This window comes from Amblyomma maculatum, chromosome 4 (genome assembly GCF_055883805.1).
Source record: "Amblyomma maculatum isolate TAMU_Amacu chromosome 4, ASM5588380v1, whole genome shotgun sequence".
NCBI classification, from domain to species: Eukaryota; Metazoa; Arthropoda; class Arachnida; order Ixodida; family Ixodidae; genus Amblyomma; species Amblyomma maculatum.
Window position 1 is genome coordinate 100142827 of NC_139347.1, and position 15570 is coordinate 100158396.

Below are 15570 nucleotides of genomic sequence, written 5' to 3' on the forward strand. Positions count from 1 at the left end.
ACTGTACATTACAAATATCGTTTCGACGCGAATGCACACAATATGCCAAATTTAACACTGCCAATTAAGATTGAACGCTCACCTGCACATTGATAGAGAAGTACCCCTTCCGGTTGCGGTAAACTTCTCCGTTGGAGCCTCCAGGGTTTTTAATGCGCACATGAGTACAGTCAATGCACCCTGTCACTCCTGGAAAGTTTGCAATTTTGTAAAAGTCCTTCATCGCGGCATCGAATTCGGAAGCCGCCTGCGGGAACTTCACCACACGAGCAAACAAGGTGCTCGCTATGAGCTCTGAAATCCGTTTGACAACGCGGCACACGGTGGGTTGTGACACATTCACTAGGTCACCAGCGACCACTTGGAACGTTCCGGCGCCGTAGAACCGGAGCGCGACCAGCAGCTGCAGCATCGGCGAGAGCGGCAGGCCACGATTGTCGGCGCTCGGCGTGAGCGGCAGCCTTGTCAAGAGGTAGGCCACGGTCTCCTTTGTGAACCGGTACCTAGAGAGGAATTCACGGTCGCTAAAATGTTCCAAAGGATTAAGTCGGTCCCGCAGGCGACGTTTTGGCATACGATGAACTTGGATGTTGCCGTGAAAGGTTTCATCAACTCGGAAAATAAAGTCTACGAAGCGCGCAAACGATGCGATGCCCGCCATGTTTACAAGTGAAGTGGCGGTCGAGGAGCGGCCAAGGTAGCGTCGTCGCCGACTCGAGATTCTCGAGAAAACTTGAGTTTTCTCCGCCGCTGGAGGAGCGATTCGAGTGGAGTTTGCTTTCTGAAACGAAAAACAGGCCTCGAGGGCCGCTTGGAGTAGAAGTTCGAGTGAAGGCGTGTTTGTGAATACGGCGGTCTCTCTTTATGTGTTTGCTCTGGGAAAGTACACATGGAAAGAGTGCACAGCTGCATAGGTTGAAGCTTTTGCTTGGTCGCAACTAAAGCTTATTAGATGGCAGCATGATAATATCTTGTGTAGAATTACTTTATGCCTTTCTGAAAAAAGCCTGTACAACAGCTAGTGCTGCCTGCAAGAAGGCTTGTATTTGGGTAAAGCAGCTTACGTGGGCACAAGTTTGTGGTTTTGCGCCGTGTTCATTGCAAGGTAGCACGTTCAGCCATTTTGTTTGATTTAATTCGGAGCCCTTCACTACAGTGTCCTCGCAGCTGATGCAGCTTTAGAATGTCAGACACCATAGAAACCTAACGCAGGCGGTGACAGTTGATCTGTACTTTTTTGTTGAAGTATACTGTAGTGGTTTTTCAAAGCAAAAAAGAAAGCTCAACTGAAAGCAAACACCCATAATACCCTGAAGTCGAATTAGGAAATTTTCTATGATGCTTTCACTTTTTCTTTGCTAAAAAATAAAGTGAAAAAAATTATAATTTTTTTTTTATTTCAGTACCTTTTTCAGTTTTGCATCTGTAGTCAGGACGCTTCTTTACTTCAGCTACGAAGCTAAAGCTTTCAGTCCATTCAAATGAGTCAACTTTATACCTCTACCTGTAAAGAAAATTTAGAGATGAAAGAGGGGGATTGTCACTGTTGACCCACGTCCACTGTTGGCACATTGAAACATGATTGTCCTCAAAATGCTTCGACCTGGTTAGACTGGTACTGGGCTTCTCTGAGGTGAAATGTTTTGAAAAAAAAAAAAGCAGGCTTTGACACCACGTCACACAGACCAAACACTTTAACCTTGTTGCTGTTTGGTCAAGCTCTCCTTGTGAGATAATTACCAGTGGCTGGCAGCTGTGCTAATTGTGCATGCTGTTGTCATATTTTGTTTCTCGAAATTGCACGCGTAAGCTAAGCTAATTGACAGTTTGCTTTCAACTCTCTCGTATTGCTTGGTTACTCGTAAGATAGCGTAATGTCTTCATCACAGTGCAAAACCAGTTAGCCTCAAGGAAGAAGGAAAGGAAAAAAGAAAAAAAAAACGGCCCCCCTCGTTCTTTCTCTTTAAAGGCCCACTGAAAAGGGGGTCACTGAAGCTAAGAAAAGTTGAAATGCTGATAAATATTGAATGATCCATCGTCATCGCGCAAGAAGCTTTGACCTAGCTTGAACAGAACCAGCGCAAGCGGCGATTAAAAATGACTCCAGAATTTTTCCTCTCAACTCATATGGTGGGTACCGCATCAAAAGCAAAAAAAAATATAAGATTACAGATCCGGACTATGCTCCGCTCACAAACACATCATCGAGCAGTTTGTTTGTTTACTTCTGGTTGGAACGCTCACTCCGCTTGTTTCGTCTGTTCGCCTACTGCGGCTTCTCTCGGACATAAACTCGAGCTGAAGCAGCGGACGCGCAAAACACAATGAATGGCTCTGGAACCACCGATAGAAAGATACAGCAGCGGGAATTGGGTAATGGACTATGAGCTGATTTATCCAGTCGTGCGCACAGTGATCGCTTAGGTTTCCTAAAAGGGCCCAATGACTGTGGCCAGACCGCGTGCACGCCCGGCGGGACGTGCAGGCAATTTGTGAATTTTCGCACCACAATCACCAGATTCACACACGTGAAAGCTGCGCTCAAAGCAGCATTTACGTACCCTCCTTCATCGTCAAAGCGAGTTCAGACTAAAAGAAAGCCTTTTCCACTATTTCATTTTTTACAGCCCCGCGTATAGCGCAGGAATTTGGGCGAGTTGTATCAGAGCGAGCGGCTCTTCCTGACAAGGGCGCAGCAATGAGCAACAAGTTTCCGCAGTTGTGACACATTACTGCCCAACTGTCGGAGAGCAAATTGGCGGCAGCTGTTGGCGGGCAACAACCACGTTTCCGTCTTTCCGCAGTGTGACACTGCCTGAATCATGTACGCGATGGCGTTGGCTTTTCTCGCGAATGCCTCAGGGGTTCACGGAGGGTGCAAGCTGACTACTTTCGCAGCTACCAGAACTGTGTCCGTGACATCCCAGCCGTCACGGCTGCAACGAATGGAACCCTGATACCGTTGACATCAGTGGTGTCAGGAATACTTCCAAAGTTCACCACCACGCGCCACCCCCTCTGCCCGCGAATTTCAAAACACGCTGTTTTTAAAGATTTATAATAAATCATTGGGTTTGTTCTCAGAAATTTTTCTGTGGGAGATTGCTCAAAAGCACACGTTCTACACATTGAACACGTTTGTCAGGTGGCCTTACACCCCTCCCTTTCTGTGGCCCTTTAAGGACTACAACATGTTCGAGCTGTGGGAGCAAGCTGCCCGTGTGCATTGCAACCAGCAGAGTTCTTCGAGAGCCAAGCCAGCTGTGGACCTGTTCGCTGTGTCGACACAGTGCCTACAAGCAAGATGTCGTGCACCGCCACAGCTGCCCACTGTGCCACGCACCCAAGACTAGCGTTGCATAGTTATGTTTCCATGACACGCTTTTAGATTCAAGATAGTGCCTTGCGCAAAGTGCTGTTTAATAAAAAAATGAAATGAAGCGTTTAATATACATAGCATAGCCTCTTAGTACCATATGATCTCCGGTTATCGAAGTGTATTTTCTGAGCAATTGCTGAGGAACTGGGGACATCCTGGTTTCCTCCTTTTTCTCGCCTAACTCACTCGAAAAGAGAAACTTTGAGATGTCTGGCCCTTAATAAATGGACGAATCGGAGCAGTAATGGCCAGCTGTGTAACGAAACAGTCTGCAGTAAAGAATTTCAATGTGGTCAGAAGGCATGCTTGATATGGATGCCCGAGGAGACTGAACAGCACTTCAAGGAATGGATGTTGTTGAGGCAGACTATTTCAAAGGAGAATGTAACTTTAAAACAGCACAAAGAGAGGGTTGAGGATGGGAGAATGGGCTTTTAGAGCCCCCAAACAGAGAAATCCAGGTCTGTGCTATCGATGCGCATTCATGCGTGATATGGTGCTACACTTGATTACTGTTCTTCTGGAGAATTTATCTGGCAGCCCAGGATAGCTAACATCTAGTGTATGTTGCCATAGACGACAGAAGCAAGTTTGAGCTTAGAAAACTGAAAAATAAAATGGGTGTAGAGAGAGGGAGAGAATTGCCTGTATTTCCGTAATGCAGTGCCATGTAATTTTTCTGCTTTGCTTTCTGTCATAATAGTTAGGCGCTGCTCGCTTGCTTATATGTTACACTGCTTGTGTAGTTTTGGTTTGTGGAAGTATGATTTCTTTTTTATTTGTTTTATCTGTGACATGCAGGGGATACTATCTTCTGTTGTTGATCTTCCAAGGCCTTGAGCCGGCAACTTTGAAGATATTGCTTGAAACTGTAGTAGAGTGCTACAAACTCTGCTTTGCACCAAATATGCGAGTAGTTTGTGTATAATTTGTGTGTAATTTGCGTATAAGTTTGTGCGCAGGTTGTAATGGTGCCCTTGTAAGTGAATGCTTGCTGTGAAGTGGTGTTATTGTTTTGGTGCTCTCGTAAATCAAGATGTTATGCTTATTGTATCCCTGTTGTGAGACCAAAGCTGTGCTAGATTTCTCCAAATGATCTCCCCCCCATTCCAATTTTATCTTTGGGGTGCAGTGCACTCTGTACAAAATATTTACTCTATGTGCGAGAAGGGTGAGATTTAGCTGCGTTCGATGGGAAGCTGCTAGCATCTTACGAGTGCTTCCAAAGCATGTGTGCAGCAAAGCAAGAAAATGGCGCTGGTTTGAATAGTGGGCCATTGCTTTGCATGTGCTTTGCAAGCATATCTTGTTTGCTTCTTTCAAACTTATTTCAGTGTCATATTTGAAAGAATTTTGTATAGTGAATTAAAATCCTCTTCACCAAAGCATTTGGCCTGGCGTGACTGGTGGAACATACGAGCAGAACAGTGTGCTGATTAATAAGAGAAATCCTTCACCCTGTGTTATACCTCATAAAACCATTAATATACGGAGTGAGGGCGGCATTGATTACAATCTGCCCTTTTCACAAAATGTGGCGTCATCTAGGAGTGGTTGAAAATTTGTCTGCTACTGGTTGAAAACGTCCTTGGGAGAAGCAGCCGCCAGCGAAATGACGGTGTGTGTTCTTGGCAGCTACCGCCACCTATCGCTTACGCCTGTCACGAATATTAACTACGCATGGCCTCCGGGATCAACTACGGCATCGCCGATCGTGGAGGCCAAGAACTGCGCATGAGCACCTGGGGTTGGTGGCTTGTTTTCAACCAGGGGAGAGGCGCGCATGCGCAGAGCGGCCTTGTGAAAAAGGCAGATTGGTGCATGAACACCTCATGCGAAAGGTAAAAATGAAGGTTTCAAGATTGAATGCCACTATAGGGTAACACTGCATTGAATAAACAATGGAAACTAGTAGAACAAAGAATTTTGCTGTTCTACCAAGAGTTTGACCAGTATAAAAGACAAGTGTGCAACCGGTCACATGTACTTTCACCGTATGATAGCCTGAGTCGCTTATGCGCCACTAAACCCAATACAGTACAGTACAATACATGTGTGCCTTTTTGGCATGCAAATTTCACCCTCGGCATTTCGCCATTTAGGCCAACAAAGAGTGTGTCTGAAGCTGATTTGATCATGCCACTGCTTCCAGATATAAAGAATTTGGGCAGAAACTTTAAACCCTCTTTGCCGACATATTTACTCATCGAGAAAATTAAGAGGCCATGCTTGAAGCCAGATGAACATGACAGATAACTAGTAGGTGCACGAGGAGCAGTGAGGACTGAAATGTACAAACCCATGATATAATTCTACTTGCCGTTCTAATGCGCGACTTCACTTTGATCATTGTCTGTCTTGTTGTTAGCCATGAAATGAGCCTGCGAGGGGGTTGTACAGTTATTCACTTAAAGATTACTTGTGGTTGATCCTGTTTTCCTGGTTTGTTCATCATGCAGGGAACTAACGTCTACATCTGTGCTCAACTTTTTTTTAGTTTGTAGATTTGGAATTTATCAGCTAGCCTGCTGCATACATTGAAAGCTGTGGTTTTCTTGAGTTCAGCCAATAGCATTTGCTGTGGAAAGTCTTTTGCTTCAAGCTGCACCTTCAATCGTAAACAGGCTCCAGTTATATCTCTGTCATGCACATAATGTTCATGAGGCAGCATAGCGACCACTGAAATCCCTTGAAAGCAAATATCTCAAAAACAAAAGTGAACTTCTCATCAAGACCCATAATGCCAAGCCTGAAAACAGTCCTCGTGGCCAACAGCATTGCACTGAAAGATTACATAATGACTACATAAAACGGGAAATCTCCTATTTTGTTTTGAGTGCACTGAGCAGGCACCATGCCATTGTCATGAGGCACTGTTGTGTCACACTCGCACTGTCACACCTGTCACTCAGAGTCACACTGTTGACTCACCTTTCATGCTTAATCCCACACAATGTGACGTGGTGCTCGATAGAGAGGCAAGCATTGCATAGATGCGAGGGAAAACAAGCAACGGCACACTGCAACACGCGTGGCTGCTTTTAAAGATCAAAAAGGCAAACTGTATTGGTACAGTATACAAAATGCATCAGTAACATCACTGCACCACAAGTCCCAATGCTATACCGAGTGTTCCTTTTTTTTTTTCCACAATTTTTTTCTCAACACGGCACACGGATATATTTATATCACAAATATCCATGTATTCTCTTTCTTTCTCATGGGCGCACTAAGTAAGCCCAAAGCAAGAAGAGAAATGGAAAAGGAAGGAATGAAAGAAAATTTAAAGAGGAAAACAAAACAAAGAACGAATAAAAGCCTAAGTTGTCGCACAAAAGATAGAGTTTTGCACTACTCTTTTTGCCCGCGCCCAGCTGTCGACAGAAGCTTGAGAAAGCACAACTTGTGGTTATTCGTAAAATAACACATTCTCTTCGTCTCACTCTCTGTTTTTTTTTCTTTACACGTTCGAGCAAACATGCTGCCTTCTTTCAGCGGAAAAAGATGCTTCAAGGACAACCTATGAGGTGATATGGAAGAACTTCACGCGTATCGTGAGAAAAAGTGTGACAAGCGATACTCATTCAGTTTTCTCAAATTTGGCTGCAGATGTATCCTATGTATGCCAAGCATAGAGCATCTTTTATGTATATTATATGTGTATATATATATTTATATATATGTATGTATAATATTTATATAATGTATGGGGTTACAGTCTGCCAGTTGCATGCAGTCCTTTGGATAACAATACCGGGTCAGCAATTTTTTTTTGTTGCTTGCAGAATTTATAAGTTGCCTTAGGGGGTTTCTACGACTATTATTAGACTCTTTCTGTTCATTCATTTTTGTGCCGTTTTTAAGGATCCTGTGGGCAGTTACACTTACTTGCATAATTTAAATGTGGTTGATTCATTCTGTTTGCATTGCTTCCATCTTGACTTTGTGCACTAATGCGTAGAGCACAGAATCTCACTAAAGGAGTGCAATGAACAGGTCTACTTGTTGATTCTTTTGTGCTTCGTGGGCTACGGCAAATTGTTTTGTTCATTACCTTAGCCATTCTGAAATTATAGCCTGCCGATGAGGTAGAAGTCGCACTTGTGGGAAATACAAAGAAAGATAAACTGTACACATTGTTTGATTTGCCAGCTTTTGCTGTCTTCCCATAACAGTGATGTTATTAGTAACAGTATTTGTAGAAGAGTGAAATGTGGTTAGTATAATACTATAGCAGTATGATGCTAGGAAGCCTTAAGGTCACATCAGGAAAGAAAAACCAAACAGTTCCCTTTAATATCTGTCAGAATGTGGAAGTATAAAGATGGATGCCCTAAACCAGAGGATGCTGCCCTCCCATCCGTGCCGGCTCATAGTCACTGCTTGGTAACAAGAACTACAGCAAGCAAACGAAGCATTCGGAGCTGGTTTTTGTTGTCTACTCTCACGATTCAGAGCAAGAGCTTAGAAGCTTTGGGTTTATTCCGTGGGCCAAGCCTATACGCTGTAAGATACACTATCAACATCAGACTGCCCCAGTGGGAGCCTCTACAGAAGTGAAAAAATTTGAAGGCATGATGTCGCACTGTAAGAAGCGAAGTAAAACTAGCCTTTTTTTTTTTCTTGTTTTCTTTAGTGGCAATAATTTGAGGAGGAAATGAGAGAAATGAAATGATCACGGAAAGAGCCGTCTATGTTGTCACTGGTAGTAGTAGTCGTCATCGTCGTCGCCTCGTGTAGTAATAGAAAACAGCAACCACGTGCAAAAAAGAAAACATGGTATTGATTGGGAAACAGTTCACAAGAACCAACAACCTTTTTTTTTTTTTTCTCCCCACATTTGCATCATGCAACAGCACTTGTCAACGTAACAAGAAAAGACGTGCCAGAGCACTGACTTCTTAAAACAACCGTCTTGTAACAACGCCTAAACGGAACAGAAGAAAACAGAAATAATATTCAAGAACAGCATCATGTGTTACATGTGTGTGTTTATATATATATATATATGTATATATATATATATATATATATATATCGTATTTCACAAGATGATGTGGTGATCAACAATGAGTGATGACATTTGCCAGCCCATGCGCGCATGCGGTTTCCACCAGGTTAGTACATGGACAGTTCTTTTTCCTAAGCATCCTATAGAAACAGCACAAGATACAGACAGACGTATGCACAGAGCATAACAGGCACTTTCCCTCGAGACTTGAGAGAAGCTTTAAAGTAAAACTTGCTTCCGTCCCTCCCGTTTTTCAAAAAGGAACCGATAAAGAGCATCTAACAAACAAACTGAAAGACAAAAGCGAACAAAATATGGGAAAAGAGATTTACAAAGTCAACTGAAAGCCAACAAGAAGAGAGAGAGAGATACCATGCTTGGAAACGTGATTTCGCAAGTATGTATAGTATTTATATATCTATTGTATCTGAGCATCTTTTGCTGCAGAAAACAGCCGTTGCTTCCTCGCCTACTCCCCCCGTCTCTCTCTCTCTCTTTCGAAGCTTTGTTTTCCTCATTTTTTTTTCTGCTGCGCGTGTGTGTACGTGTGTGCGAATGGCGTTTCCCTTGCTTCCGCACTGAGGGAACTCTCTGCCAGGCGTTGTCTTTCTTTTGTTCAGTGGCCGGGCAGGAAGTCCTGCCTGCCCGCGCTTGTGTCGCTTTGTTTCTACTTTGGGGGCGAGGGCGGTGGGAGTGCGGGAACGCGGGGTTGGGGGGCGGCCGAGCGTGGGCAACAGCGACGCCGCCGCCGCGCCGCCTCCCACTCCCATTTCTGTTTCCTCCTTTGTACGGTTCCTTCTGCACCTCTGGAGCCAGCCGCGGGGAGAAGAAACAGTCTCTCTCTGCCCCAGCCGTGTGTCCCTCCACGTGCGTCCGCTCACAGTCACAACAATGACGGCAGCAGCGGTGAACTCGTGGTCGCTGCCGCTGGTATCCGCTCGTGGCGCTGCCGTCGCCGCAGTGCCTCCTTGTCACTGTTGTGTAGCGCTGCTTGGCGTCCCGCGGCCGCGTGCGTTGTCGTCAGCCGAAACTGTCCATGGAGGCGAGTGAGTTGCCCTGCGAGGAGGAGGAGGCAGCCGCTGCTACGTTGACTAGCGACGAAGGCGGAAAGAGCTTGTACCAGCCGATGGTCATGTTGGTCAGGTTCAGGTCGTCCAGCATTATCTGAGCCACGCCCATGAACACCTTCTTCTCCATGCGCCCGTACTCGCCCCACACCGTCACCTGCAGAGGGTCAAGGCGGGAGAGCGGGTGTCAGTTGTAGTAAACAGGAGTTAATGTAATGAGGAGAGCCTCTGATTGTGTACTATGTTGATGGATAAACACTCTAGGGGAAGAGAGGCCTCATTCTACGCAGCCCTCCTCATTACATTGCGGCCATATAGAGGACTGCAGATTAATATGACCACCTGCAGCTTTTTTACATGCGCAACATGCATTCATTTCTGTGTTTTGACCCCATCAAAGGATGGCTGCCGCGGTCGGGGTTTCATCCATTAACCTCATTTTCAGTATCGGAGCATGTCGGCCAATATAGTCTGTCATATTGAAGCAGACCTTAACACTCACTTTTAGCGGTGCACTGACACAAATTTGTCACAGGGTGCTTGAGATGCCGAGCAAGGCATGTAAGCAAAGGGAGGCAAACATTTTTAATATTTTTCACTCACTAGGCTGCTAACTATATGCAGCGTTACTATTGACAAGTGGCCGTACACTTGAATATCATTCTGTACAGTGGCACATGTAAAGTTGTCAGTACAGTTCCTCCACAACGCACCATCAAAGTCCAGGATGGCATCATTGCAACCATCAGCTATAGAACCAACAAGCCTCCATGAAAGCGGTGGGTAGCATGAAAAAGTCGCAGAGTAGACTGATAGGATCAAAATTCCAGTATACATATTGCACATGGGGGCAGCATAGTCTACCGTGTGTAGCTGTTTGAAACTATTCCCTTGAAGTTAGCTTCCTCACAACTTTACCAACATACTAAACTTTTTTGCTGGTCAGTGGTACTGCCACTTCTTTCTCAATGCCTTGACTCTTTGAATAACAACCTCGTTACTTATGGCCAAGTGCAATCAGAGAACATGTCTGTAAAGTGTGGCACTCCAAACTTTTGTATGTACAGCCTCGTCCACTTCTAGCTATAACACGGTCACTGCTTTCAAACCGCCATTGCATACAACCCGGCCATGTAATAAAGCAAAGTGGCAGGCCATGCAAAGCACCACCTCCGGGTCCCTCTGTGCATGTATCGCTTTGCTTTGATACGTGTCTGTGTGCGAAGCAATTTTGCTCGGAAAGCCGTGACCGCGTTATAGCTACAAGTGGATGACCCTGTACTTTTCCTGAATGAGCATTCTTTCAATTTAGCGCCTCTCAACTAAAAGCCAAAGCAGTGTGGAAGCTTGCGCTCGCCAGTGTTGGGCAGCAAATATTAACACTGACCAGTCATCCTATCTCTCATCTGTGCATAAACTTTTCAGGCCCACTTTTGCACCTGTGTTTTGAGATGTCAGGTTTGTTGCATCGGATAATTTTTTCCTTTCTCACTTCCATGATAGGTATGACAAAATCGTGATAACAGGCCTCAGCTGGGCCACCATTTGTTATATGCGACTTTGCATCCATCAGTCAGTGCTCATTTAGTCGAGCGAAGTCACTCCTTGGAGTCAAAGGCTGAAGGTGTGTTATAATAATTGAGGAAGTTAGTGAGGAGGATATGCTTATATGAGTCAAAAATAGCTAGTAATTCTCACTCGTTCAAAATTTCTGGTGTTTTCGTTTGCGTGCTCCTGCATTCAATGACCTCTGTTTCAACGTTGAAATATCACGAGGAGAGAGTAGGGTCAACCTGACAAGGTCGTGGAGCAGCAAGCAGGAATTACCGAATGTTAAGCAAAACAAGAATAGTGCCTTAGCATGTGAGCTGCTTTCGCCCTCTGCTGGTCTCCACACAACTAGAATCCAAAATATATTTCTTCATGACGGAAGACTTCTGACACTCTCAAACACTTCAGAATGACCTTTTAATGGGGTTGACGTTTGATTAAGTTGCCATTTAATTAAAACTAGTGAGTGGCAAACGAAAGAGGTGCCCTTACCTGAAGCACACAACCTCGGTAATCTTCATTAAATATTAGCACCTGCTGGTAAAGTGGATCTAAGGTTCGTCGAGCCGTTGCCGTTTTCGCCTTTGCTATGCATTTTCTGCCGTTGATGAGATAAACCTTGACATACGGCGCTGCAAGAAAAAAGAACAGAGGAGTGGTCAGGAGCGATAGGTTTGGATACGAAGCACCGCACATGGAATTTCGGTCAATATTTCACATAGTAAACATTAAAAAAAAAAGACATAAAGTACCATCCCCAACGCTTTCCTTGGCCTCGCCGACTGTTGGCTTCTTTCCTTCCTAGTAAAGTCATGTTTAAAATATGCGCTATGCGAACGCGAAGTTTCAAATATGCACATTGATCAGTCGCCCTAGTTCTCATCTATTCATAACCATTATCGGGGCCCACTTTCACATCTGCGCTTTGAATTACCAGAGTCGGTATCTCGAGAACGCCCTCTCTCACTTCCGTGGCAGGCGTGGTCATGAATTTACCCAGTCTCTCTCTCTCTCTCTCTCAAGCACAAAACTGTACACGTGTACCATTTTTCCTCACAACTGAAAGCTAGCTTCACGGCAGTAACACTGCAACTGTGGTGAAAGCAGCTTTAGGTTTCTGATGAATTTTTTTACAGGAAGCCTTGAATTCTATTGTTTAAATTTCTATATAAAAAGGGCGAAATGTGAGAGTTTTTCTATTGAGAAATAGACGTTTAAGCGTGACCTTAGTATAGCGAGAACTAAACCAGTCAAGTCCCACAGGACACGCGGATACTAACGACGAGTTCATCCTCCCCTTACTCGCCTTTTGTTTTTCTGCGGACTTTTTGGCCTTCCGGAAGTTCACAATTTACTCTGTGTTAAGACATACGTGTCGAGATGGGAAACCTCATGAGGTTTCATCCTGACATCATGACGTTGTCCACCTCGACATAAGTGTGTTCAAGGAGGCTCTCTATGACGTGTGGCCTGACGAACACCGTCCTATAACTATGTCTGACCTCTCCCCAACCTCTTTTTCCTTATCCACACACCCAAATAGCGAGGCAGTTTTCTCCCCCTAACCTCATTTTCCTATCCATACACCCCAATAGTGAGACAGTTTTCGCAACCCCATTAACGGCGTCCCGAGAGAGCAGCGCGCATCCCGGCTATTGATACCTGGGAGCATCTTGGCGCCGGGCTTCGGCTGGAGTCCCTTGGCGCGTATGACCTCGACCTCGAGGTGCGTGCGCCGGTCGCAGAGGGAGACCTGCAGCTCGCCCAGGATGGGCGAGGCGAGCGCCTGGCGGCCCACTAGCTGTCCGGGCCCCAGCTTGTCGACGAACTTGGCGAACTCGCCGCCGTCGGCCGTGAGCCTGAGCGAAGGCAGCCACGTAGCGCTGTCTCCGCTCAAGCTCCCTTCCCCGTCGGACGATACGCTGCTGGCCTGCCGCACCAGGTGGCGCACCTCCTCGGGCGCCACCTCCTCGCTGCGGTGCACGCTGAAGGTCGACGACCGTTTCTTGCGAAAGCCCAGCCGCTTCTTCTGGCCTGCACGAACATTATCGTCATCCTTAATTAGTCACCTTGATTATGTCAACTGCGGGACAAAAGGATCACCCAGCTGCCGCCATTGCTCGACTCTCGCTTACAATGACGTCCCCTCGTCTTTGGAATCCATTTCGTTACCCTAGTGGACGAGCTAGCTACAGATATAAGCATCTGTTCTACATTTCATATAGTATGTCTCGGTCATCATAATTACATCTCACCCTTTCACAATGTTTCACCCTTGCTGCTTTTGCGATTACTACCGAACGGGACTCTGCGGGATTGCAATGGGTGTCTTAATTGCCTTTGGTACTGTATGTACCATCAGTGTCAAACTGAAAGCGGACGGTACAATTGAAACACGATTTCACCTGGAATGGCATTAACTTTTGTCCATGCTTGATTCTACGCTGCAGCTTCATGTCTGCTAGCGTTGCGCCTACATTCTTTCGTAACTCTTACTAAATGTACCTTGAAGATATTGCGTTAGTTTTCGATTAAATTTGGGCTTCGATGACTGCAGGTAGGATGCAACTCTATATTACCTTTCTTTTCAATGACGTATCAGGAAGGGTTTCCTCATTACTTAGTGCTTGCCAAATACTCTAGCGCGGATCCATCCTTATCCTTTTGACCTGCAGTCACTACTTGGAATAGATATATGCACTAGGCTACGAGAGTCCGTTCGGGTAGTGGAAAACTTTGTTCACAAAGGTTACCTCTGGTGCGCGTAATCGCCATTTGATTTTTAGCCATGTTGTGATGGCTGTTTGAAGAAATTTAAATGCACTACGGCGCAAGAAGGCGACTGAAGGGCTCATCGTGTAACGTTGAGAAATGCATTCACATGTTCTCCGTGGCAGAAGAATCGCATGACATTTACTGAAACTGGGGCGTTTAAATTTGTTACTGAAATCTGATTGACAGACCACAGCGTTTCCGAATGATGCCGCGGAAGCTAAATTTTTGAGCCTATCTGAAGCCAAGGAAGGATTTTGAAGAGAGAACTTGGCTTTGTGTAACGCAGCGTTTAAGAGCATCTAATATGTTCGATGGCATTGTGCTGTCCGCTGCATAAACACACGAAAACGCTACGGGCATCAAAGCGGCTGAGCGTCTCAATCCCCAACTTGCTGTTCAGTGTAGTGGAGACAGCTGTGCTCTTATGAATCATGTTCTCAACGCTGAAACAAAATTGCACAGCGATTTCGGAACGAATAGTTTTCATTTATTTGGGCGCAGTAGACCATGTCTTATCTCTCTTTATCAGTATATATATATATATTGAGAAGCTGTCTGTACTTAACGAAGGTGCACGCCATCTTTGTGACCCGAAATGGCGTTTCTAGGTCGATCAATTAATATGTCAACATCCTGTAAACATGGAGGGAAAAAAGCACGAAAGAGCTTTACGAAGTGAAGCCGGTCTCTCCGTAGACCGTAAACCGATCTCTGAAAGTCGTTTCTTATGCTCTCTGCTACCCATACCAAAGTCTACCCCATGTAAGAACCGAGACCCGGAATGAGCCTTAGACCTGGCTCTGGCCAAGATAACGTGCCACAGAATGACCATTTTATTTTGCGCGCAGACTAGGCTACAAAGCCACAACATGGCGCCTCTTCTCGAGTCTGTTTTCTCAGTACCCCTAAGTTGACTCGGGGGTCAAGACATTCGAAAGCGGCGCATGCGCAGGTTAGGCCTCTCACCGGGCGGTAGGCGCACATTGGCGCTGAGCAGCCGGTCGGCGGCCTTTTCCGTGAGCGAGCCGACAGCCGTGTCCGAGAGGCTGCCGTCCACTTTCTCGATGCTGGTGGCCTCCTCTTCACTGTGGGCGCGGCCCAGCGCCCCCGTGCTGGGCGCCGCCGCCCGCACGGGGTGCACGGGCCCGTAGCTCTGCATGCGCGTCGTGAACTCGCTGCGAAGAACGAAAACGGAAGGAGGAGGAGGAACTCTCAACGTCACCACCTACGGGAAACAGAGACGCCCGTCGGTCGCTGCTGGCTTCACAACACGCACGTACGGCCGCGCTGCAGCGGAATGCATACGCATCAGAAAGGTACACACACGTACACACGCGGTAGTTTACACACAGTACCGGCTTCGTGCAAGGTGAGCGGCCATTGCAAGCTTAGCTCCTACTTGGAACCTTTCATTGCAATATGTGCGGAGAATTTTAGCAATATTAACAGCACAGAGAGTGGGCAGGGACTCGAGACGAAGACACGGCACTTGCTCTCTTCTTTTCATGTCTGCGTTCTGCACTGTTAACCTAAGATAGAAAACCAACAAGCCAAAACTGCTATTCTGACATTTTAACAAGACAGGACAAGGCGGATGTGACGTTGTTCGCACCTTGTGTCGTGCTGCATATGGTATATTGTACACTGTGCTGGGCAGCAAATGTTGCGGGTTCAGTGCTGCCCGATGTATAGCACAGCGCGGAAGGCGCAAAGTCAGTTCAGTGTGTGCAGCGCACGCCTGTTGTGTTGGCTCTGTACGAGTAAATGGACTAAATCCATATTGATGA

General features: G+C 46.0%; 2 protein-coding genes across 4 annotated transcripts in view; one reads left to right on the plus strand and one right to left on the minus strand.

Annotated features, from left to right (window-relative positions):
* The window catches only part of Oseg4 (intraflagellar transport protein Oseg4), a 58478-nt gene extending 54966 nt beyond the window's left edge, over window positions 1–3512 (plus strand). The window contains exon 33 of the mRNA XM_084602297.1: window positions 3183–3512. Within this exon, the coding sequence (XP_084458423.1) occupies window positions 3183–3363 (181 nt within the window). The 3' untranslated portion in view covers window positions 3364–3512. The remainder of the gene's footprint in view (window positions 1–3182) is intronic.
* Window positions 3513–8378: 4866 nt separating this feature from the next.
* Rim (Rab3 interacting molecule) overlaps window positions 8379–15570 on the minus strand; it is a 129211-nt gene continuing 122019 nt past the window's right edge. For all 3 annotated transcript variants that reach the window (XM_084602296.1, XM_084602295.1, XM_084602294.1), the window contains exons 18-21: window positions 14750–14958; window positions 12671–13042; window positions 11501–11640; window positions 8379–9614 (exon numbers count right to left, since the gene is read on the minus strand). In XM_084602296.1, coding sequence (XP_084458422.1) covers window positions 9411–9614; window positions 11501–11640; window positions 12671–13042; window positions 14750–14958 — 925 coding nt within the window. In that variant the 3' untranslated portion in view covers window positions 8379–9410. The remainder of the gene's footprint in view (window positions 9615–11500; window positions 11641–12670; window positions 13043–14749; window positions 14959–15570) is intronic.